Raw genomic sequence first — 26,788 nt, 5'->3', positions numbered from 1 at the left:
ACAGATACCTCCCTGAGAGAGAGGGATTGAGAGACACCCAGTCAGTGTGCAGATATCTCCCTGAGAGAGAGGGACTGAGAGACACCAGTCAGTGTACAGATATCTCCCTGAGAGAGAGGGGACTGAGAGAACACCTTCAGTGTACAGATATCTCCCTGAGAGAGAGGGGACTGAGAGACACCAGTCAGTGTACAGATATCTCCCTGAGAGAGAGGGACTGAGAGACACCTTCAGTGTACAGATATCTCCCTGAGAGAGAGGGACTGAGAGACAGCAATCAGTGTACAGATTGTGATGAAATATTCCATTCACCACTGCCTGTGACTGAGATCGGTTTCAGTGTCATTTCCCTTCCCCCAGACCTCATTGTATTGTGTACTGGAATGTGCTGTATTGTATACTGGAATGTGCTGGAATGTGCTGTGTGTAGGACTCCGCCCATACCTGGCCCCGTTTGTAAGCTAGCTTCAGTCTGGCTTCAGTCTCCAGAAGGAAGACATCTCTCTCTCTTACGTGTTACTTTCTAAGTTAATAAAAGCCTTGTTTTTGTTCTGCTAACTTCGAGTTTCGGAATTATTGAGGCACATCAATTTTATTAACTTATTTTTCAACACTATGGATCAACTCCTGAAACCCGAATGTTTGGATTTGGATCAACATGCTCCGGACGCATCAGCACGCTTCGGACACTGGTTTGAGTGTATGGAATTCTTCCTGGACAATTCCGCAGCCGTCAAAGACGCTACGGACGCTGCAAGGATGAGACTCGGAATTCTGCGGAATTGGGTAAGCCACCGGGTTTACCCCCTCATCCAAGACGCCGAGACGTACCTGGCCGCCTGCGACATCTTAAAGGCGCATTACCAGCAGCCTACGAATGAGGTATATGCTAGGCACCTGCTCGCTACCCGCGCACAGCGACCTGGGGAATCGGTGGAGGAGTTCCTAAGCACCCTGAAAATGCTTGGCAAAGACTGCAAGTGCCGAGATGTAAAAGCCGCAGTGTACACTGATGAGCTTGTTCGCGATGCCTTCATCACAGGCCTCAGCTCCACTTACATCCGGCAAAGACTGCTGGAAAAAACGGGGTTGGACCTGAAACAGGCTGCGGACACCGCGCGATCCCTGGATGTGGCCCAGAGAAACTCGGACGCCTACTCTTCAGCCCGCGCCGTCCACGCCGCCACGTGTGCACCGAGGGCGCCGCCATCTTGGAAGGCATCTTCCCCACCCGACAGCCCGACACCGGCTGGGCCCCGCTCTCCCCCCAGAAGCCCTACGACAGCCGCGACGCATCAGGGACCCAACTGCTACTTCTGCGGGCAGCCAAAGCACACCAGAAACCTGTGCCCGGCGAAAGGCACCACCTGCTTTAAGTGCGGTAAGAAGGGGCACTTCGGGAAGGTGTGCAGAGGGAACCCCGCCGGAAAACCAACCGCCGGAAAACCCGCCACCGCCGCGTGTGCGCCGTGGGAGCGGCCATCTTGGACGCCATCTTGCCCGACCTCGTGGGGTCCACCATCTTGTGAGCAGACAGCGTGGACGCCATCTTGTATCGATCAGGGCCCTACAGTGGCATCGGTCACAGTGGACCAGACCAGGCCGCACCCGCTATCCAGATCAATGGTGGACATCGAGGTAAACGGGTGCCGGGTTAAATGCTTAATTGACAGTGGAAGCACGGAGAGTTTTATCCACCCAGAACTGGCACAACAACTCTCCCTAAAGGTGGTCCCTACTCAGGGTACCATCTCTATGGCTGATAAAACCCAGACATCGACCATTCTGGGTTACTGCACGGTACAATTGTGCGTTAACGGAACTGTATATGATAATTTAAAAGTATTAATCATGAAGAACCTATGTGCGAGCGTGATCTTGGGCCTGGATTTCCAGTGCAACCACCAAAGCATCACACTCAAGTACGGTGGGTCCCAGCCGCCCCTCACAGTGTGCGGTCTGGCTACCCTGAAGGTAAAGCCGCCTTCGCTATTCGCGAACCTTACCCCTAACTGCCGGCCAATAGCGACCAAAAGCAGGAGGTACAGCTGGGAGGACAGGCGGTTTATCGCGACCGAGGTAGACAGGCTCCTGAAAGAGCGCGTTATTGAATGCAGCAACAGCCCGTGGCGCGCCCAAGTGGTAGTGGTAAGGGGTAGCGAGAAGAAACGGATGGTGATCGACTATAGTCAAACGATCAACAGGTACACCCTACTAGACGCCTACCCGCTACCCCGCATATAAGAAATGGTGAACCAAATCGCCCAATACCGGGTGTTCTCCACCATTGACCTCAAGTCAGCGTACCACCAGCTCCCTATCAGACCAGAGGACCGCTCGTACACCGCCTTCGAGGCGAACGGACGCCTCTACCAATTCCTCAGAGTCCCCTTTGGGGTGACGAATGGGGTCTCGGTCTTCCAGAGGGAGATGGACCGCATGGTCGATGACCACCACTTGCAGGCAACCTTCCCCTACCTCGACAACATCACCATCTGCGGTCACAACCAGCAGGATCACGACTCAAACCTCGAGAGGTTCCTGAAAACCGCACAAAAACTCAACCTCACCTACAACGAGGACAAGTGCGTTTACAACACCACGCGCCTCTGCATACTAGGCAGCGTGGTGGAGAATGGGGAAATCGGGCCAGACCCCGACCGATTGCGCCCCCTACGGGAGCTGCCCCTGCCCAACACTCCCAAAGCCCTGAAAAGGTGCCTGGGGTTATTTTCGTATTATTCCCAATGGGTCCCCAACTACTCCGACAAAGCCCGCCCCCTCTTGAAAGCATCCTCTTTCCCGCTCTCTGCTGAGGCCCACGCCGCCTTCAAAAGCATTAAGCAGGATATTGAGCGGGCCACGCTACAGGCAGTGGACGAGAACACTCCATTTCAAGTGGAAAGTGATGCGTCTGACTTCGCCTTGGCGGCCACCCTCAACCAGGTGGGGCGGCCCGTAGCTTTCTTCTCGAGGACCCTCCAAGGGCCCGAGATCAGACACTCCTCCGTGGAAAAGGAGGCCCAAGCCATCGTGGAGGCAGTGCGCCACTGGCGCCACTACCTAGCCGGCAAACGCTTCACCCTACTTACCGACCAGCGGTCGGTAGCGTTTATGTTCAACAATAAACAGAGGGGGAAGATTAAAAATGATAAGATTCTTAGGTGGCGGATCGAGCTCTCCACCTTCGAGTACGACATCATTTACCGGCCAGGGGCCCTTAACGAATCCCCTGACGCCCTCTCACGAGGGATGTGTGCCAGCGCCACCGGGGATCGGCTACAGACCCTCCACAACGACCTCTGCCACCCAGGGGTCACGCGGCTGTTCCACTTCATAAAGTCCCGTAACTTACCCTACTCGATTGAGGAAGTTCGGTCCCTGACCAGGAACTGCCACATTTGCGCTGAGTGCAAGCCTCGGTTCTACCGCCCAGATAGAGCCCACTTAATCAAAGCTACACGGCCCTTTGAGCGGCTCAGCTTAGATTTCAAGGGCCCCCTCCCGTCCGTCGACCGCAATGTTTACTTCCTGAACATTGTGGATGAATACTCCCAGTTCCCATTCGCCTTCCCCTGCCCAGACATGACCAGCGCCACGGTCATTAAATGACTCAACAGCCTGTTCTGCCTGTTCGGTATGCCGAGCTACATCCATACGGATAGGGGGGCGTCCTTCATGAGTGAAGAGCTATGCCAGTACATGCTGTCCAGGGGGATCGCCACGAGCCGTACCACCAGCTACAACCCCCGGGGTAATGGCCAGGTGGAGCGAGAGAACGGGACAGTATGGAAAGCAGTCACTCTAGCTCTAAGGACCAAGGGCCTCCCTATCTCCCGCTGGCAGGAAGTCCTCTCGGATGTGCTCCATTCGATACGGTCACTATTGTGTACGGCCACTAATACCACGCCTCATGAACGAATGTTTGTCTTTCCCCGGAAATCCACCTCAGGCGTATCCATGCCGTCATGGCTCTCCACCCCAGGTCCGGTACTCGTGCGAAGGCATGTGAGGGGCCACAAGACGGACCCTCTCGTGGAGCCAGTACACCTACTCCACGCCAACCCCCAATACGCATATGTCCGGCACGCCGACGGAAGGGAGGACACCGTGTCCATAAAAGACGTCGCCCCAGCCGGCATCGACAACAACCACGGCAATAGCGGCAACGACGATCACAGCAACTCTTACCCACCCACTACTCTTTCATCACCCCCGGAAGAACACCGACCAATGGCACCCCCACCAACTACCCCTCCAACAACCCTGGCGGCACCCCCGGCAGAGACCCAGGAGGCTACCGGGGACACCCAGCCGACACCCGCGGCACCGCAACAGCCACGTCGGTCGCAGAGGACTATCAAATCCCCGAACAGACTAAATCGATAGAAGGGGTGAATGTGATGAAATATTCCATTCACCACTGCCTGTGACTGAGATCGGTTTCAGTGTCATTTCCCTTCCCCCAGACCTCATTGTATTGTGTACTGGAATGTGCTGTATTGTATACTGGAATGTGCTGTGTGTAGGGCCCCGCCCATACCTGGCCCCGTTTGGAAGCTAGCTTCAGTCTGGCCTCAGTCTCCAGAAGGAAGACATCTCTCTCTCTTACGTGTTACTTTCTAAGTTAATAAAAGACTTGTTTTTGTTCTGCTAACTTCGAGTCTCGGAATTATTGAGGCACATCACAGATATCTCCCTGAGAGAGAGAGACTGAGAGACACCAATCAGTGTACAGATATCTCCCTGAGAGAGAGAGACTGAGAGACACCAGTCAGTGTACAGATATCTCCCTGAGAGAGAGAGACTGAGAGACACCAGTCAGTAAACAGATATCTCCCTGAGAGGGACTGAGAGACACCAGTCAGTGTACAGATATCTCACTAAGAGAGAGGGACTGAGAGACACCAGTCAGTATACAGATATCTCCCTGAGAGGGACTGAGAGACACCAGTCAGTGTACAGATATCTCCCTGAGAGAGAGAGACTGAGAGACACCAGTCAGTGTACAGATATGTCCCTGAGGGAGAGGGACAGAGAGACACCAGTCAGTATACAGGTATCTCCCTGAGAGAGAGAGACTGGGAGACACCAGTCAGTGTACAGATATCTCCCTGAGAGAGAGGGGACTGAGAGACACCAGTCAGTGTACAGATATCTCCCTGAGAGAGAGCGGAGTGAGAGACACCAGTCAGTGTACAGATATCTCCCTGAGAGAGAGGGCACTGAGAGACACCAGTCAGTGTACAGATATCTCCCTGAGAGAGAGGGACTGAGAGACACCAATCAGTGTACAGATATCTCCCTGAGAGAGAGGACTGAGACACCAGTAAGTGTACAGATATGTCCCTGAGGGAGAGGGACTGAGAGACACCAGTCAGTGTATAGATATCTCCCTGAGGGAGAGGGACTGAGAGACACCAGTCAGTGTACAGGTATCTCCCTGAGGGAGAGGGACTGAGAGACAGCAGTCAGTGTACAGATATCTCCCTGAGAGAGAGCGGACTGAGAGACAGCAGTCAGTGTACAGATATCTCCCTGAGAGAGAGCGGACTGAGAGACACCAGTCAGTGTACAGATATCTCCCAGAGAGAGAGGACTGAGACACCAGTCAGTGTACAGATATCTCCCTGAGGGAGTGGGACTGAGAGACACCAGTCAGTGTACAGATATCTCCCTGAGAGAGAGGGGACTGAGAGACACCAGTCAGTGTACAGATATCTCCCTGAGAGAGAGCGGACTGAGAGACACCAGTAAGTGTACAGATCTCCCTGAGAGAGAGGGGACTGAGAGACACCAGTCAGTGTACAGATAGCTCCCTGAGAGAGAGGGACTGACAGACACCAGTCAGTGTACAGATATCTCCCTGAGAGAGAGGGACTGAGAGACACCAGTAAGTGTACAGATATCTCCCTGAGAGAGAGGGACTGAGAGACACCAGTCAGTGTACAGATATCTCCCTGAGAGAGAGGGACTGAGACACCAGTCAGTGTACCGATATCTCCCCGAGAGAGAGGGACTGAGAGACACCAGTCAGTGTACAGATATCTCCCTGAGAGAGAGCGGACTGAGATACACCAGTCAGTGATATCTCCCTGAGAGAGAGGGACTGAGAGACACCAGTCAGTGTACAGATATCTCCCTGAGGGAGAGGGGACTGAGAGACACCAGTCAGTGTACAGATATCTCCCTGAGGGAGAGTGACTGAGAGACACCAGTCAGTGTACAGATATCTCCCTGAGGGAGAGTGGACTGAGAGACACCAGTCAGTGTACAGATATCTCCCTGAGAGAGAGGGACCGAGAGACACCAGTCAGTATACAGATATCTCCCTGAGAGAGAGGGGACTGAGAGACACCAGTCAGTATACAGATATCTCCCTGAGAGAGAGGGACTGAGAGACACCAGTCAGTGTACAGATATCTCCCTGAGAGAGAGGGACTGAGAGACACCAGTCAGTGTACAGATATCTCCCTGAGAGAGAGGGACTGAGAGACACCAGTCAGTGTACAGATATCTCCCTGAGAGAGAGGGACTGAGAGACACCAGTCAGTGTACAGATATCTCCCTGAGAGAGAGGGACTGAGAGACACCAGTCAGTGTACAGATATCTCCCTGAGAGAGAGGGACTGAGAGACACCAGTCAGTGTGCAGATATCTCCCTGAGAGAGAGGGACCGAGAGACACTAGTCAGTGTACAGATATCTCCCTGAGAGAGAGGGACTGAGAGAAACCAGTCAGTGTACAGATATCTCCCTGAGGGACAGGGACTGAGAGACACCAGTCAGTGTACAGATATCTCCCTGAGGGAGAGGGACTGAGAGACACCAGTCAGTGTACAGATATCTCCCTGAGGGAGAGGGGACTGAGAGACACCAGTCAGTGTACAGATATCTCCCTGAGAGAGAGGGACTGAGAGACACCAGTCAGTGTACAGATATCTCCCTGAGAGAGAGGGGACTGAGAGACACCAGTCAGTGCACAGATATCTCCCTGAGAGAGAGGGGACTGAGAGACACCAGTCAGTGTACAGATATCTCCCTGAGAGAGAGGGGACTGAGAGACACCAGTCAGTGCACAGATATCTCCCTGAGGGAGAGGGACTGAGAGACACCAGTCAGTGTACAGCTATCTCCCTGAGGGAGAGGGGACTGAGAGACACCAGTCAGTGTACAGATATCTCCCTGAGAGAGTGGGACTGAGAGACACCAGTCAGTGTACAGATATCTCCCTGAGAGAGAGGGGACTGAGAGACACCAGTCAGTGTACAGATATCTCCCTGAGAGAGAGGGACTGAGAGACACCAGTCAGTGTACAGATATCTCCCTGAGAGAGAGGGACTGAGAGACACCAGTCAGTGTACAGATATCTCCCTGAGAGAGAGGGACTGAGAGACACCAGTCAGTGTACAGATATCTCCCTGAGAGAGAGAGGGGACTGAGAGACACCAGTCAGTGTACAGATATCTCCCTGAGAGAGAGGGACTGAGAGACACCAGTCAGTGTACAGATATCTCCCTGAGAGAGAGGGACTGAGAGACACCAGTCAGTGCACAGATATCTCCCTGAGGGAGAGGGACTGAGAGACACCAGTCAGTGTACAGCTATCTCCCTGAGGGAGAGGGGACTGAGAGACACCAGTCAGTGTACAGATATCTCCCTGAGAGAGAGGGACTGAGAGACACCAGTCAGTGTACAGATATCTCCCTGAGAGAGAGGGACTGAGAGACACCAGTCAGTGCACAGATATCTCCCTGAGGGAGAGGGACTGAGAGACACCAGTCAGTGTACAGATATCTCCCTGAGGGAGAGGGACTGAGAGACACCAGTCAGTGTACAGCTATCTCCCTGAGGGAGAGGGGACTGAGAGACACCAGTCAGTGTACAGATATCTCCCTGAGAGAGAGGGGACTGAGAGACACCAGTCAGTGTACAGATATCTCCCTGAGAGAGAGGGACTGAGAGACACCAGTCAGTGTACAGATATCTCCCTGAGAGAGAGGGGACTGAGAGACACCAGTCAGTGCACAGATATCTCCCTGAGAGAGAGGGACTGAGAGACACCAGTCAGTGTACAGATATCTCCCTGAGAGAGAGGGGACTGAGAGACACCAGTCAGTGCACAGATATCTCCCTGAGGGAGAGGGACTGAGAGACACCAGTCACTGTACAGATATCTCCCTGAGAGAGAGGGGACTGAGAGACACCAGTCAGTGTACAGATATCTCCCTGAGAGAGAGGGGACTGAGAGACACCAGTCAGTGCACAGATATCTCCCTGAGAGAGAGGGACTGAGAGACACCAGTCAGTGTACAGATATCTCCCTGAGGGAGAGGGACTGAGAGACACCAGTCAGTGTACAGATATCTCCCTGAGAGAGAGGGGACTGAGAGACACCAGTCAGTGTACAGATATCTCCCTGAGAGAGAGGAGACTGAGAAACACCAGTCAGTGTACAGATATCTCCCTGAGAGAGAGGGACTGAGAGACACCAGTCAGTGTACAGATATCTCCCTGAGAGAGAGGAGACTGAGAGACACCAGTCAGTGTACAGATATCTCCCTGAGAGAGAGGGGACTGAGAGACACCAGTCAGTGCACAGATATCTCCCTGAGGGAGAGGGACTGAGAGACACCAGTCACTGTACAGATATCTCCCTGAGGGAGAGGGACTGAGAGACACCAGTCAGTGTACAGATATCTCCCTGAGGGAGCACCGTCCAGCCACTTTACCTTTTGGGACTATTGAAGATTGCATCGGTTAGGGTGCAGCCATTTTATGTACAGTCTCGTTTACCGCCTGGAGGCAGCCATTTTGTGTGCTCACCTTTGTCCGCCTCTCGTTCCATTATCCACGCGCTCTCACCCGTCGTGAAGAATCGGAAGTGACTGCAGTTGGCGACTGGAGGGGAAAGAACGAGAGGGGGATCGATTAGTCAGTTCGCCGTTGGTTTCAGTCACTCGCTGCCCTCATCAATTCCCCCCTCCTCGCCCTGGCTGCTCTCTGGGGCTGAGCCAGAGACTTCACAACTGCCGCCTCGCATTTGCACGCCGCCGAGAACTCCTTCGGATCTCAATCCCGCTCCATCACCAAGTCCGTCTGCGCTCCAGCCCGCCGTAATATCGTCAATCTCCGCCACCACCCCTTCCTCAGATCATCCACTGCTGGAAGCCTCATCCCTGCCCTTTGCCCCTACAATTCTCACCCTCCTGTTCAAATCCCTCCACGGCCCCTCACCCCCTCCCTATCTCTGTAACCTCCTCCAGCCCCGACAATTCTCATCCTCCTGTTCAAATCCCTCCATGGCCCTCGCCCCCTCCCTATCTCTGTAACCTCCTCCAGCCCTACAATTCTCATCCTCCTGTTCAAACCCCTCCATGGCCCTCGCCCCCTCCCTATCTCTGTAACCTCCTCCAGCCCTACAATTCTCATCCTCCTGTTCAAATCCCTCCATGGCCCCTCGCCCCCTCCCTATCTCTGTAACCTCCTCCAGCCCGTACAATTCTCATCCTCCTGTTCAAATTCCTCCATGGCCCTCGCCCCCTCCCTATCTCTGTAACCTCCTCCAGCCCCACAATTCTCATCCTCCTGTTCAAATCCCTCCATGGCCCTCGCCCCCTCCCTATCTCTGTAACCTCCTCCAGTCCCTACAATTCTCATCCTCCTGTTCAAATCCCTCCAAGGCCCTCGCCCCCTCCCTTCCTCTGTAACCTCCTCCAGCCCCTACAATTCTCATCCTTCTGTTCAAATCCCTCCATGGCCCTCGCTCCCTCCCTATCTCTGTAACCTCCTCCAGCCCTACAATTCTCATCCTCCTGTTCAAATCCCTCCATGGCCCCTCGCCCCCTCCCTATCTCTGTAACCTCCTCCAGCCCTACAATTCTCATCCTCCTGTTCAAATCCCTCCATGGCCCCTCCCCCCCTCCGTATCTCTGTAACCTCCTCCAGCCCCTACAATTCTCATCCTGCTGGTCACATTTCTCCATGGCCCTCGCCCCCTCCCTATCTCTGTAACCTCCTCCAGCCCTACAATTCTCATCCTCCTGTTCAAATCCCTCCATGGTCCTCACCCCCTCCCTATCTCTGTAACCTCCTCCAGCCCTACAATTCTCATCCTCCTGTTCAAATCCCTCCATGGCCCTCGCCCCCTCCCTATCTCTGTAACCTTCTCCAGCCCCTACAATTCTCATCCTCCTGTTCAAATCCCTCCATGGCACCTCGCCCCCTCCCTATCTCTGTAACCTTCTCCAGCCCCTACAATTCTCATCCTCCTGTTCAAATCCCTCCATGGCCTCTCGCCCCTCCCAATCTCTGTAATCTCCTCCAGCCCCTACAATTCTCATCCTCCTGTTCAAATCCCTCCATGGTTTTCGACCCTTCCTATCTCTGTAACCTCCTCCAGCCCCTACAATTCTCATCCTCCAGGTACAGCACGGGGTTAGATACAGAGTAAAGCTCCCTCTACACTGTCCCATCAAACACTCCCAGGGCAGGTATTGCACGGGTTAGATACAGAGTAAAGCTCCCTCTACACTGTCCCATCAAACACTCCCAGGGCAGGTATTGCACGGGTTAGATACAGAGTAAAGCTCCCTCTACACTGTCCCATCAAACACTCCCAGCGCAGGTACAGCACGGGGATCGATACAGAGTAAAGCTCCCTCTACACGGTTCCATCAAACACTCCCAGTGCAGGTAGAGCACGGGGTTCGATACAGAGTAAAGCTCCCTCTACACTGTCCCATCAAACACTCCCAGGGCAGGTACAGCACGGGTTAGATACAGAGTAAAGCTCCCTCTACACTGTCACATCAAACACTCCCATGGCAGTTAGAGCACGGGGTTAGATACAGAGTAAAGCTGCCTCTACACTGTCCCATCAAACACTCCCAGGGCAGGTACAGCACGGGGTTAGATACAGAGTAAAGCTCCCTCTACACTGTCCCCATCAAACACTCCCAGGGCAGGTACAGCACGGGGTTAGACACAGAGTAAAGCTCCCTCTACATTGTCCCATCAAACACTCCCAGGGCAGGTACAGCACGGGTTAGATACAGAGTAAAGCTCCCTCTACACTGTCCCATCAAACACTCCCAGGGCAGGTACAGCACGGGGTTAGATACAGAGTAAAACTCCCTCTACACTGTCCCATCAAACACTCCCAGGGCAGGTACAGCACGGGGTTAGATGCAGAGTAAAGCTCCCTCTGCACTGTCCCGTCAAATACACCCAGGGAAGTTACAACACGGGTCAGATACAGACAAAAGCTCCCTCTAGTGTCTGAACAAATATCCCAGTTCAGGTACAGCACTGGTTAGAAACAGAGCAAAGCTCCCTCTGCACTGTCCAATAACACATTCCGAGGGCAGGTACAACATAGGTTAGATACAGAGAAAGCTCCCTTTACACTGTCCCATCAAACACACCCAGGGCAGGTACAGCACGTGTTAGATACAGGGTAAAGCTCCCTCTACACTGGACCATCAAACACTCCCAGGGCAGGTACAGCACGGGGTTAGATACAGAGTAAAGCTCCCTCTACACTGTCCCATCAAACACACCCAGTGCAGGTACAGCACGTGTTAGATACAGGGTAAAGCTCCCTCTACACTGTCCCATCAAACACTCCCAGGGCAGGTACAGTTCGGGGTTAGATACAGAGTAAAGCTCCTTCTACACTGTCCCATCAAACACTCCCAGGGCAGGTACAGCACGGGTTAGGTCAGAGTAAAGCCCCCTCTACACTGTCCCATCAAACACTCCCAGGGCAGGTACAGCACGGGTTAGATACAGAGTAAAGCTCCCTCTACACTGTCCAATCAAACACTCCCAGGGCAGCTACAGCACGCGTTAGATACAGAGTAAAGCTCCCTCTACACTGTCCCATCAAACTCTCCCAGGGCAGGTACAGCACGGGTTATATACAGAGTAAAGCTCCCTCTACACTGTCCCATCAAACACTCCCAGGGCAAGTACAGCACGGGTTAGATACAGAGTAAATTTCCCTCTACACTGTTCCATCAATCACTCCTAGGGCAGGTACAGCACGGGTTAGATACAGAGTAAAGCTCCCTCTGCACTGTCCTGTCAATCACTCCCAGGACAGGTACAGCACGGGTTAGATACAGAGTAAAGCTCCCTCTACACTGTCTGTGGTAAACCACTCTTTGTATTCCACTGTGTACATGCCTGGACATGCCTCGGCTGACTCCTCCCACAAGTCCTAGTATAAAGGTGACTGCTCCCCAGCCCTTTGTATTTCTGGACCGGTCGACCACTCGAGGCAGACCTTCATTCTTTTGTTCATAAAAGCCTTTAGTTACTCTCTTAACTCTCAGTCTTTTATGAGTAATTGATAGCGCATCAATTTTATTAACAAAATTTTTATAATGGAGAAGATCCTCGCACCAGCATGCCTGGACTTAGATCATCGGGAGGCGGACTCATCCACCAAGTTTACTCACTGGCTTAAGTGTTTCGAAAAATTCCTGACCGCCTCCGCAGCAATCAAATCGGACGAGGACAAACTGGATGTCCTGACCTCCAAGGTGAACCACCGAGTGTACTCGGTCATCCAAGACGCGACCTCGTACGCGGACGCTATCAAGCTCCTCAAGGACCAGTACACGCGCCCAGTGAACAAAGTGTACGCCAGGCACCTTCTGGGGAGTCGTAAACAACAACCTGGGGAATCGACCGTTGAATACCTTCAGGCACTGTCTGTGCTTGGCCGGGCCTGTGGTTGTAAGGATGTAAAGGCCACCGTGTACACAGAGGAACTTATCCGGGACGCTTTTGTAGCGGGCCACAGATCCAATTACACCCGACAGCGACTGTTGGAGCAGAGTGAACTCGACCTCAACAAGGCCTCTGAACTCGCACTATCATTGGATGCAGCCTACCGGGGCATGGATGCCTACTCCTCTGCACCATGGACGCTGCGGGGAATGACAGCCTGGGACACGGTAGGACCGCCTCATAGCGCCGTGCCACCCCAGCCACACCCCAGCAACGGCCCAACTACCGCAGCAGTGTCCCAAGGCCAGACAGCAGTGCCCCAAGGCCAGAAATGCTACTTCTGTGGCCAGGCAAAACACCCCAGAGCGCGCTGCCCGGCGGAAAACGCGATCTGCTCGGGCTGCGGGAAGAAGGGACACTACGCTAACGTCTGCAGGGCCAAAGCCACCCCGAACCACAGCAGCGCCGCGTGTGGGCCATGCGGGCCGCCATCTTGGGCCTCCCCGGCCATGTGCGAACCACCGGTACAGCAGCCATTTTGGACGCCTCCAGCCACATGGGGATCATGGACGCCGCCATCTTGGACGACAGCCGGAACGCAGCAGGCCCCCAACACCGCCTCATCTGATACCCGCAGCGACACACCGACCCCTACGCTGGCATCCGTTACACTGGACCAAGCGAGACCGCACCAGCTGGCCAGTTCCACAATGGATATTAAGGTAAATGGCCACGATACAATCTGCCTTTTTGACTCTGGGAGCACGGAGAGCTTCATCCACCCCGACACGGTGCGGCGTTGCTCTCTCCCAGTCCTGCCTGCGCACCAGCGGATTTCTATGGCCTCCGAGTCCCAGTCGGCGGACATCGGCGGCTACTGCGTAGTGACACTCGTAGTAGACGGGACCGTGTACGATCATTTTAAACTTCTGGTCCTGCCCGACCTCTGCGTTGCCGTCCTGCTGGGGTTAGATTTTCAGTGCCACCTTAAAAGTGTTGCGATGGCGTACGGTGGACCCCTCCCCCCACTCACAGTCCGCAGCCAGCAGCTCCCAAATTGCCCGCCGCGCACCAGGTGCAACCTCTCCACACTCAGAGTCACCCTCCCCCCACTGTTTGCTAACCTCACCCCCGACTGTAAGCCCATCGCCACAAAGAGCAGGCGACACAGTGCCGGGGACAGGGTTTTCATTAAAACCGAAGTGGAGCGGCTCCTGAAGGAAGGGATTATTGAGGGCAGCACCAGCCCCTGGCGAGCCCAGGTTGTGGACGTTAAGACCGGCGAGAAGCAGCGCCTGGTCATCGACTACAGCCAGACAATAAATCGCTACACCCTGCTGGACGCCTACCCACTCCCCCGCATAGCTGATATGGTCAACCAGATCGCGCAGTACCGCGTCTTCTCGACCATTGACCTGAAATCAGCGTACCACCAGCTCCCTATCCGCCCTGAGGACCGCCAGTATACTGCCTTTGAGGCAAACGGCCGCCTCTACCACTTCCTTAGGGTTCCCTTTGGCGTCACCAACGGGGTCTCCGTCTTCCAAAGGGAGATGGACCGGATGGTAGATCAAAATGCGTTGCAGGCCACTTTCCCATATCTGGACAATGTGACCATCTGCGGCCGTGACTTGCAGGACCATGACGCAAACCTCGAAAAATTCCTCCGCACCGCCCAACTCCTGAACCTGACATATAACAAGGAGAAGTGCATATTCCGCACAAACCGCCTCGCCATCCTTGGCTGTGTTGTGGAACACGGAGTCATCGGCCCCGGCCCCGACCGGATGCGTCCCCTTATGGAACTCCCACTGCCCCACTGCCTCAAGGCCCTGAAGAGGTGCCTAGGGTTTTTCTCCTATTACGCCCAGTGGGTCCCCTACTATGCGGACAAGGCCCATCCGCTGATCAAGTCCACCTCTTTTCCCTTGACGGCAGAGGCCCGCTTAGCCTTCCACCGTATCAAGGAAGACATTGCCAAAGCCACCATGCACGCAGTGGACAAATCCATCCCCTTCCAGGTGGAAAGCGACGCGTCCGACTTTGCCCTGGCCGCTACCCTCAATCAGGCGGGGAGACCCGTGGCCTTCTTTTCACGAACCCTCCAAGGCCCGGAGACCAGACACTCCGCTGTTGAGAAGGAGGCCCAGGCTATTGTGGAGGCTGTGCGTCATTGGAGGCACTACCTGGCCGGAAAACGATTTACCCTGCTCACTGACCAACGTTCAGTTGCTTTCATGTTTAACAACAAGCAGAGGGGCAAAATCAAAAATGACAAGATCTTGAGGTGGAGAATCGAACTTTCCACCTACAATTACGAGATCTTGTACCGGCCCGGGAAGCTCAATGAACCCCCGGATGCGCTATCGCGTGGCACCTGCGCCAGCACGCAGATCGATAGACTGCGGGCCCTCCACAATGACCTCTGCCACCCGGGGGTCACCAGGTTCTTCCACTTCATCAAGGCCCGCAACCTGCCTTACTCCATTGAGGAGGTCAGGACCATGACCAGGAACTGCCAAGTCTGCGCTGAGTGCAAACCGCACTTTTATAGACCAGACAGGGCCCACCTGATAAAAGCCACTCGCCCCTTCGAGCGCCTGAGCGTTGATTTTAAAGGGCCTCTCCCTTCCTCCGACCACAATGTGTACTTCCTCAATATTATTGACGAGTACTCCCGTTTCCCGTTCGCCATCCCCTGCCCGGACATGACCAGTGCCACGGTCATTAAATGTCTGAACGACCTCTTCACCCTGTTCGGTTTCCCCAGCTATATCCATAGCGACCGGGGCTCATCGTTTATGAGCGACGAACTCCGTCAGTACCTGCTAACTGGGGGTATTGCCACAAGCAGGACCACCAGTTACAACCCCCGGGGGAACGGACAGGTGGAAAGAGAAAATGCGACAGTTTGGAAGGCCGCCCTGCTAGCCTTAAAGTCTAGGGGCCTTCCAACCTCCCGCTGGCAGGATGTGCTCCCCGATGCGCTCCACTCTATTCGGTCACTGCTCTGCACTGCCACTAACGCCACCCCTCATGAGAAAATGTTTGTCTTCCCAAGGAAGTCCACATCGGGGACATCGCTACCGCCATGGCTGACGTCCCCAGGGCCGGTCCTACTGAGAAGGCACGTGAGGACCCATAAAACGGACCCCCTGGTCGAGAGGGTCGACCTCCTCCACGCCAACCCCCAGTATGCTTACATCGCATACCCGGACGGGCGGGAGGACACAGTCTTCATAAGAGACCTTGCACCCTCGGGGACCACAGTAACCCACTACTCACTACCACCACCCCCCCACGATCCGATATCCAGCCCCAGCAGACGGCAGGCCTGGGCCCCGCGACCCGCTCGACATCTACGAGGACGACACGCCTGTGCCACAGCCCACGCAGGACTCGACGCCGGAAGCTCCACTACCACTGCCGTCGCCACGCCGATCACAGCGGCAGACAAGACCTCCGGAGAGACTCCAATACACTAACTTTTAATACACTTCACCCCGCCGGACTCAATTTTAAACAAGGGGTGAATGTGGTAAACCACTGTTTGTATTCCACTGCGTACATGCCTGGACATGCCTCGGCTGACTCCTCCCACAAGTCCAAGTATAAAGGTGACTGCTCCCCAGCCCTTTGTATTCTGGACCGGTCGACCACTCGAGGCAGACCTTCATTCTGTTGTTAATAAAAGCCTTTAGTTACTCTCTTAACTCTCAGTCTTTTATGAGTAATTGATAGCGCATCACTGTCCCATTAAACAATCGCAAGGTAGGTACAGCACGGGTTAGATACAGAGTAAAGCTCCCTCTACACTGTTCTGTCAATCACTCCCAGGGCAGGTGCAGCACGGGTTACATACAGAGTAAAGCTCCCTCTACACTGTCCCATCAAACACTCCCAGGGCAGGTATAGCACGGGGTTAGATACAGAGTAAAGCTCCCTCTACACTGTCCCATCAGACACTCCCAGGGCAGGTACAGCACGGGGTTAGATACTGAGTAAAGCTCCCTCTACACTGTCCCATCAAACGCTCCCAAGGCAAGTACAGCACGGGTTAGAGACAGAGTAAAGCTCCCTCTACACTGTCCCATCAAACACTCCCAGGGCAGGTACAGCACGGGTTAGATACAGAGTAAAGCTCCCTCTACACTGTCCCATCAAGCACTCCCAGGGCAGGTACAGCACGGGTTAGATACAGACTAAAGCTCCCTCTACACTGTCCGCATCAAACACGCCCAGGGCAGGTACAGCACGGGGTAGATACAAAGAAAAGCTCCCTCTACACTGTCCCATCAAAGACTCCCAGGGCAGGTACAGCACGGGGTTAGATACAGAGTAAAGCACCCTCTACACTGTCCCATCAAACACTCCCAGGGCAGGTACAGCACGGGTTAGATACAGAGTAAAGCTCCCTCTACACTGTCCCATCAAACACTCGCAAGGCAGGTAGAGCACGGGTTAGATACAGAGTAAAGCTCCCTCTACACTGCCCCATCAAACACTCCCAAGGCAGGTACAGCACGAGGTTAGATACAGAGTAAAGCTCCCTCTATACCGTCTCATCAAACACTCCCCGGGCGGGTACAGCACGGGTTAGATACAGAGTAAAGCTCCCTCTACACTGTCCCATCAAACAGTCCCAGGGCTGTTACAGCACAGGGTTAGATACAGAGTAAAGCTCCCTCTACACTGTCCCATCAAACACTCCCAGGGCAGGTACAGCACGGGTTTAGATACAGAGTAAAGCTCCGTCTACACTGTCCCATCAAACACTCCCAGGGCTGGTACAGCACGGGTTTCGATACAGAGTAAAGCTCCCTCTAAACTGCCCCATGAAACACTCCCAGGGCAGGTACAGCACGGGTTAGATACAGAGTAAAGCTCCCTCTACACTGTCCCATCAAACAGTCCCAGGGCTGGTACAGCACAGAGTTAGATACAGAGTAAAGCTCTCTCCACACTGTCCCCATCAATCACTCCCAGGGCAGGTACAGCACGGGGTTAGATACAGAGTAACGCTCCCTCTACACTGTCCCATCAAACACTCCCAGGGCAGGTACAGCACGGATTAGATACAGAGTAAAGCTCCCTCTACACTGTCCCATCAAACACTCCCAGGACAGGTACAGCATGGGTTAGATACAGAGTAAAGCTCCCGCTACACTATCCCATCAAACACTCCCAGGGCAGGTACAGCATGGGTTAGATACAGAGTAAAGCTCCCTCTACACTGTCCCATCAAACACTCCCAGGGCAGGTACAGCACAGGGTTAGATACAGATTAAAACTCCCTCTACACTGTCCCATCAAACACTCCCAGGGCAGGTACAGCACGGGTTAGATACAGAGCAAAACTCCCTCTATACTGTCCCATCAAACACTCCCAGGGCAGGTACAACATGGGGTTAGATACAGAGTAAATCTCCCTCTACACTGTCCCATCAAACACTCCCAGGGCAGGTACTGCACGGGTTAGATACAGAGTAAAGTTCCCTCTACACTGTCCCATCAAACACTCCCAGGGCAGGTACAGCATGGGTTAGATGCAGGGTAAAGCTCCCTCTAAACTATCACATCATACACTCCCAGGGCAGGTACAGCACGGGGTTAAACACAGAGTAAAGCTCCCTCTACACTGTCCCTTCAAACACTCCCAGGGCAGGTACAGTTCGGGTTTAGATACAGAGTAAATCTCCCTCTACACTGTCCCATCAAACACTCCCAGGGCAGGTACAGCACGGGTTAGATACAGAGTAAATCTCCCTCTACACTGTCCCATCAAACACTCCCAGGGCATGTACAGCACGGGTTAGATACAGAGTAAAGCTCCCTCTACACTGTCCCATCAAACACTCCCAGGGCAGGTACAGCGCGAGTTAGATACAGAGTAAAGCTCCCTCTACACTGACCCATCAAACACTCCTAGTGCAGATACAGCACGGGGTTAGATACAGAGTAAAGCTCCTGCACACTGTCCCATCAAACACTCACAAGGCAGGTACAGCACGGGGTGAGGTACAGAGTAAAGCTCCCTCCACATTGTCCCATGAAACACTCCCAGGGCAGGTACAGCACGGGTTAGATACAGAGTAAAGCTCCCTCTACACTGTCCCATCAAACACTCCCAGGGTAGGTACAGCACGGAGTTAGATACAGAGTAAAGCTCCCTGTACACTGCCCCATCAAACACTCCCAGGGCAGGTACAGTACGGGTTAGATACAGAGTAAAGCTCTCTCTACACTGTCCCATCAAACACTCCCAGGGCAGGTACAGCACAGGGTTAGATCCAGAATAAAGCTCCCTCTACACTGTCCCATCAAACACTCCCAGGGCAGGTACAGCACAGGGTTAGATACAGAATAAAGCTCCCTCTACACTGTCCCATCAAACACTCCCAGGGCAGGTACAGCACGGGTTAGATATAGAGTAAAGCTCCCTCTACACTGTCCCATCAAACACTCCCAGGACAGGTATATTATGTCCGTGTATAATTGAGACACGGACTGAAGGAGTTGATTATAACAAGTCTTTACTGAATGGAGACAACCTGGAAACTGAAACTACAGAAGCCTGCTAGGGCCTTTTATACAGGGGTGGTCACTGCCGGTACTGCAGTCTGAGACCAGTTATTCCCTTAAAGGTACATACACAACAATTCCTCCCCTTTTAGATAAACAGTACGTAACATTCATTTAACATCTAAATAATAACTAATTACAATCACAATTACGGTTGTTAGATACATTGGTTGAGGTTAAGCAATTATAAGTTCAGTCTTTGAAGAGGCTTCCTGATTCTGTCTGGATAACGCCTCTTTGGGGTATCAGGTTCTTCTGGCAAGGTTGAGTCGGGATCAATGTCATTGTTTGGTTCGTCTGCTTCCAATATCACCGATTCTGCGGTAGATGCAATTGGTACTTCGGTTTCATCGTCAGGTGTATCAAATCGTGGTGTGGAGTTGACGTTTTCCAGTGACTCTAGAATCTGGTCAGCATGGCTTCTTACAATGCTCTCCCCAACGTCCACGATCTCCATTAGAGGTCCTTGCCGTGTACAGATCGTTCCTGGCTGCCATTTCTCTGTGCGGTAGTCCCGGGCCAAAACTGGTTGACCTATCTTAAAACTCCTGGTCGGCCTTTCATTCATATTCTGAAACTGCCTGTTCTCCACATCTCTTCTGATGTTTGGCTTAACCAAATCCAAGCGGCATCGTAGTCTTCGATTGAAGAACATCATGGCTGGAGTTTGGTTGGTAACCGCATGTGTCGCATTCCGGTAGGCAAACAAGAAGTTGTCCACCTTGTGTTGTAGGGGTATCTCTTCATTACACATTGCCTTGATAGCCTTCTTGAATGTTTGAACAAACCTCTCGACCAACCCATTAGTGGCTGGATGATATGGGGCGGATGTGTAATGCTTAACACCATTGTTCTTTAAGAACCTCCGGAACTCTTCAGACACAAACTGTGGTCCATTGTCAGAGCAAATCAGTTCAGGCAGCCCATTCCTGGCGAATATGGTTCGTAAGACTGCGATAGTGTTTTCTGTGGAGATTGAGGACATTTTTATTACCTCTGACCACTTTGAATGTGCATCCACCGCAATTAAAAACATCGAGTCCGTAAAGGGACCAGCAAAATCAATGTGCACCCTTTGCCATGGAGATGAGGGCCACTCCCATGGATGTAGAGGGGCTTGTGGTGGGGCGTTTTGGACCTTCTGGCATCCTGTACAGCTCTTGGTCATCTCTTCGATTTCTCTATTGATTCCCGGCCACCACACAAACGCTCTGGCTAAGTTCTTCATTTTTACCCCTCCCAGATGACCCTCATGAAGCTCATTGAGCACTCTATCCTTCAATTTGGGTGGAATTACTACTCTGGATCCACACATCAAGGTTCCTCTGCACACTGACAGCTGTTCTCTTCTCGGCGAGAATGCTGGCAGCAGTGGTTCGCCATGTGCTGGCCATCCCTTCACCATTAAATCATAGACCCAGGAGAGTGTCGGGTCATTTTGTGTTTCCTTTTCTATGTTTGCATTCGTCACAGGGAGACATTCGACTATAGTCGAGTGGAATAACTCCACTGGATCCACTGCCAGTTCTTCTTCCACCGTCGGCAACGGTAGGCGCGACAATCCATCAGCATTCCCATGCTGTTTAGTTCCTTTGTACTCGATGTCATATTGGTGAGCCCCTAGGAAAAGGGACCACCTCTGTAGCCGTTGTGCCGTCATTATCGATACGCCCTTCTGAGGGTTGAAAATGGAGATGAGAGGTTGATGATCAGTTAGTAGAGTAAATTTCTGACCGTGCAGGTAGTGATTGAACTTCTTCACCCCCCACACCAGGCTGAGGGCCTCTCTGTCAATCTGGCCGTAGTTACGCTCGGCTGAAGTTAACGAGCGTGACGCAAAAGCTATCGGCCTCTCTGAACCATCAAGGAATTTATGTGATAGTACCGCCCCAATGTCGTAGGGAGACGCATCACATGCCAGTCTTATCGGTAGTGATGGGTTGTAGTGAGCCAATAATTCTCTTGAAGTGATTAGGTCCTTACTCTTCTGAAAGGCCCGCTTGCATTCATCGCTCCATTTCCATGCTACTCCCGTTCGTAGTAGGGTGTTCAGTGGATGCAGAATTGTGGACAAATCCGGCAAAAACTTATGCTGTAATTCACCAATCCGAGGAATGACCTCAGTTGCGACACATTTTCAGGCGCTGGAGCCTTAACCACCGCTTCAATTTTGTCAGGGGACTTATGCAACCCCTCTTCATCAATCACGTGGCCACAATACGATATCTGTTTCTTAAAAAACTCGCACTTGGGGCGATTGGCTCGTAGCCCATGTTCACGTAGTCTAGTGAGCACCTGCTCTAGGTTGGCAAGGTGTTCACTGTCATCTTCACCTGTCACTAGGATGTCGTCCAAGTAACACTGAGTCCCCGGAATCCCTTGCAGGACTTGTTCCATCGCTCTTTGCCATATCGCCAATTCTGATGCTACTCTGAATACCAGTCGATTATACTGGTAAAGACCTTTGTGAGTGTTTGTCGTGAGATACTTCCTAGAGGATTCTTCAACCTCCATCTGCAAATATGCTTGTGCTAGGTCAATTTTTGTAAAACGCTTCCCTCCAGATAGTGAGGCAAAGATATCTTCTATCCTTGGAAGAGGATATTGTACTGTGTGAAGGACTGGGTTCACCGTCACCTTGAAGTCCCCACAGATGCGAACCTTCCTTGGCTCCTCAGACTTATTGTTTAACGTTTTTTTCATGACAGGAACGATGGGTGTCGCCCACTCGCTCCAGTCTACCTTAGATAACACGCCTACATTCTCCAGATTCTCCAGCTCTGCCTCGACGGCTGGGCGAATTGCATATGGTACCAGTCTTGCTTTGAAAAACTTGGGAATTGCATTCTCCTCTATTTTTATCGAGGCAGTTACGCCTTTAAGAGTGCCCAGTTCTTGTTGAAATACCTCTTTGGCGTCAGCTAAGATTGTTGACAATTGTCCAGGAGTGACGTCGTCATCCTTTTTACCAGCCACTGTCAGTGCCTGAATGGAGTGCCAGTCTAAACTTATCTTTCTGATCCATTCACGTCCCAATAACGGTGGTCCACCATCTTGCAAAATGTAGATATACAATTTCCGTATTTTCTTGCCGTTGTATTCGACAGGTACCCTTATTTTTCCTCTGGGTTATACTTTTTGCCCCGTATACGTCCTCAAGATAATGGATGTCTCTCTCAAGGGTATGTGTGAGAATAGCTGCTCGTAGTCTCGTCGATTCATGACGGTTAGAGCTGATCCTGTATCCAATTCCATTTTGACTTGGGACCCTGCTATCGTGAGGGTGACCCAAATGGTTCGGTGATCCTCTTTTGCAACTACGTTGTGAAGTTTGAGACAGCTTAGTCTCTTGTTCCCGGATTCACTATCGCTCATCTGGTCTTCGGAACTACTGTCCGTCATCTTTTGTACTTTCCTGTACGGTTCCTTAGTAGCCTTTTTGTTGTCATTGGTCTTCTTCCCAGACCTGCAAACTCGTGCAATGTGTCCCATCTTTCCGCATTGCCTGCATATTTTGTCCTTGGACCAGCAGTCCTTCTGGTCATGGTTTGTTCTGCCGCAGCGATAAAATTTTGCAAATCCCCGTGTCATTTCGTGGGTGCCGTATTCCTGTGGCTTTTGTTGTATTTCCGCAGCTCCCCTGGCTGCTGCTTCGTACGATGCTGCCACGCTGAAAGCCTTATCTAGCGTCAGCTCTTTCTCTGAGAGTAACCTCTTCTGGGTTCCTTCACTCAGGAGTCCACAGACAAATTTGTCCCGTAATGTATCTGCCAGTCCTGCTCCGAACTGGCAGTGCTTTGATAGCTTGCGTAGTTCCGTAAGGTAATCAGCATTGCTCTCATTTTTATGCTGATTTCTCCTGTGGAATTTAAATCTTTCTGCTATCAGCAGCGGTGTAGGATTTAGGTGTTCCTGTAGGATAGCAACAATTTCGTTAAAACTCTTCGCCTTCGGTTTGGCTGGAGTAATCAGGTCCCGCAATAGGCCGTACGTTCTTGCACCCATTAAATTTAGCAATACCGATGCCTTTTTCTCATCGGCTATTTCGTTTGCCTCGCAATATACCTCGACTCTTTCCACATACGTGGTCCAGTCTTCTATTGCATTATCGAAGGCAGTGATATCGCCAGTCTTTGGCATCTTGAAAATCTAAGATGACGCCTCCCGCGCTTTTCCTTCTTCCCCGCCGAATTAAGATGGCACCTCCCGCGCTTTCCCGCCGCTGCCGCTGCTGTCAACGCTGTTGCTGGCGATTATATTTAATTTACTATCCTGTAATGGCAACGCCCTATGGTCTTCGCGCCTCCCCGATCGCTGCTGCCAACGTCGCTCTCCGCGGTATTTTATTTTTCTATCGCGCGTCAATATTTGCTCCGTTAATTGAAGAACCGTTCCCGTCGTGGAGCGGACCCTCTGGGACACTTCCCTCCCTCTTCTTAGGTCCGAACGCTGTCCGGCTTCGAAGCACCGCCCGCGCCCTGAGTGCTCCACCCTCACTCTCTCTCTTTGCTTCCCGACTCGCTGCCCGGCCCCGTTGCAGAGCCACCCGATCGAGCTCTAGCCCGCCGCAGCCCAGGAAGGATCAGTGCACTCCCTGCCACCCAGCCCGATTGGCTGGGAAACCACAGACTGGAGACCAAGCCTGGCTCTCGACAGTCTCTCCTGCACTTTTTTCAATTCGATTATTTGGAGGGCGGTTGCCCACGGTCGACGCCCATTTCTCGAGTTTCCTTGGATTATTTTTTTTTGTTTGTTTCTTCTGGCTCCGACCTTCAATAACGTTGTCTGAGGTGCTGCCGAGTTGCAGGTCAGTTCGTTTCTTTCTCATCACCAGTATTATGTCCGTGTATAATTGAGACACGGACTGCAGGAGTTGATTATAACAAGTCTTTACTGAATGGAGACAACCTGGAAACTGAAACTACAGAAGCCTGCTAGGGCCTTTTATACAGGGGTGGTCACTGCCGGTACTGCAGTCTGAGACCAGTTAATCCCTTAAAGGTACATACACAACAAGGTACAGCACGGGTTAGATACAGAGTAAAGGTCCCTCTACACTGTCCCATCAAACACTCCCAGGGCAGGTACAGCACGGGGTTAGATACAGAGTAAAGCTCCCTCTACACTGTGCCATCAAACACTCCCAGGGCAGGGACAGCACAGGGTTAGATACAGAGTAAAGGTCCCTCTACACTGTGCCATCAAACACTCCCAGGGCAGGTACAGCACGGGGTTAGATACAGAGTAAAGCTCCCTCTGCACTGTCCCATCAAACACTCCCAGGGCAGGTACAGCACAGGGTTAGATACAGAGTAAAGGTCCCTCTACACTGTGCCATCAAAGACTCCCAAGGCAGGTACAGCACGGGTTAGATACAGAGTAAAACTCCCTCTACACTGTCCCATCAAATACTCCCAGGGCAGGTACAGCACGGGGTTAGATACAGAGTAAAGCTCCCTCTACACTGTCCCATCAAACACTCCCAGGGCAGGTACAGCACGGGTTAGATACAGAGTAAAGCTCCCTCTACACTGTCCCATCAAACACTCGCAGGGCAGGTACAGCACGGGTTAGATACAGAGTAAAGCTCCCTCTACACTGTCCCATCAAACACTCCCGGGGCAGGTACAGCACGGGTTAGATACAGAGTAAAGCTCCCTCTACACTGTCCCATCAAACACTCCCAGGGCAGGTACAGCAGGCATTAGATACAGAGTAAAGCTCCCTCTACACTGTCCCATCAAACACCCCCAGGGCAGGTACAGCACGGGTTAGATACAGAGTAACGCTCCCTCTACACTGTCCCATCAAACACTCCCGGGGCAGGTACAGCACGGGTTAGATACAGAGTAAAGCTCCCTCTACACTGTCCCCATCAAACACTCCCAGGGCAGGTACAGCACGGGTTAGATACAGAGTAAAGCTCCCTCTACACTGTCCCATCAAACACTCCCAGGGCAGGTACAGCACGGATTAGATACAGAGTAAAGCTCCCTCTATACTGTCGCATCAAACACTCCCAGGGCAGGTACAGCACGGGGTTAGATAAAGAGTAAAGCTCCCTCTACACTGTCCCATCAAACACTCCCAGGACAGGTACTGTTAAGTCTGTGTGTTCTAGTTGTATGTAAGATTAATTACTGACACAGACTACAAGAATAACGTTTCAACAGGTCTTTACTAGTTGGAGGTCAGGGCTATACTAACAGCAATATCACTACACAGTACTTATATACCGGTGGTCACCACCGGTATTACGTATACAGCAGCCAGAGAAAGTGGTACATGTCTTAAGGTGGAACAGGCTTAAGTTCTCTTAAGGTGGAACAGGTTACATACACCACAATCCTCCCTTTTTAGCTTAACAGTCATATCCCCATTTAACATAACATAATAACATATATACATATATAACTTCAGGTATAAACAGTTCAAAGGTTCAGTCTCTCAGGAGGCCTTCTGATTCGGTCTGGATAACGCCTTTCAGTGGTCTCTGATTCTTGTTGCTGAGGTGACTCCTCTAGTTGGTTTCCTATGTATTGGACGTCATCATCAGGTACATTCCCTGCCGAGGTAGATGCTTCAGGTTCATTAACGTCTTCCACAGTTGTCTCTGTCGCAACCATGGGTTCGACCCTTGCTCTCGATTCTACCAGTTGATCCGCATGACGCCTTATCACATTGTTACCAATATCTACTGTGTACATCAGAGGTCCTTGTCTGGCCCGAATTGTTCCGGACTGCCATTTTTCGTTTCCATAGCCCCTTGCCAACACTGGTTGTCCTACGTCGAAACTTCGAGTGGTCTTGTTATTAATATGCCGGAACTGTTTGTTTTCCACTTCCCTCCGCACATTTGGTTTTAACAAGTCCAACCTGGACCGCAACCTCCTATTATAAAACATCATGGCAGGACTTTGGTTAGTTACTGCATGAGCGGCGTTTCGATATGCCATTAGGAAATTGTCCACCTTGTGTTGTAGCGGAATCTGATCATCGTTCATGGCCTTTATTGCCTTTTTGAATGTTTGGACAAATCTCTCGGCCAACCCGTTTGTCGCCGGATGATATGGGGCAGAGGTATAATGTTTCACCCCATTCTTCTTTAAGAATTTTTGGAATTCTTCCAACACGAACTGTGGTCCGTTGTCCGAACATATCTGTTCTGGCAATCCGTTCCTTGCGAATATTGTTCTTAACACCGCAATTGTCTTTTCTGAAGTAGTGGTATTCATCTTGATCACTTCTGGCCATTTGGAATGTGCGTCCACCGCAATTAGGAACATGGAGTCCATGAATGGACCAGCAAAGTCAATATGCACGCGTTGCCATGGGGCTGAAGGCCATTCCCATGGGTGTAGCGGTGCGATCGGAGGTGCATTTTGCACTTTTTGGCACCCAGCGCAGCTTTTCGTCAACTCCTCTATCTGTTGGTCAATACCCAGCCACCATACATAAGCCCTAGCAAG

General features: G+C 52.1%; 1 protein-coding gene across 2 annotated transcripts in view; it reads right to left on the bottom strand.

Annotated features, from left to right (window-relative positions):
- LOC147084834 (voltage-dependent calcium channel gamma-6 subunit-like) overlaps nucleotides 1–26,788 on the bottom strand; it is a 112,699-nt gene that overhangs the window by 18,492 nt on the left and 67,419 nt on the right. The window contains exon 2 of one of the 2 annotated variants that reach the window (XM_085979544.1): nucleotides 8,826–8,900. The exons of the other annotated variant lie outside the window; for it this stretch is intronic. Within the exon in view, the coding sequence (XP_085835670.1) occupies nucleotides 8,826–8,847 (22 nt within the window). The 5' untranslated portion in view covers nucleotides 8,848–8,900. The remainder of the gene's footprint in view (nucleotides 1–8,825; nucleotides 8,901–26,788) is intronic. 2 annotated transcript variants of the gene reach the window in all.

The sequence above is a fragment of the Somniosus microcephalus genome, unplaced genomic scaffold (genome assembly GCF_052327205.1).
Source record: "Somniosus microcephalus isolate GS21.2 unplaced genomic scaffold, FLI_Smic_1.0 unresolved_chr9, whole genome shotgun sequence".
NCBI lineage: Eukaryota > Metazoa > Chordata > Chondrichthyes > Squaliformes > Somniosidae > Somniosus > Somniosus microcephalus.
The sequence above is the reverse complement of the archived record's forward strand: the minus strand, read 5'-3'. Positions and strand labels throughout refer to the sequence as shown.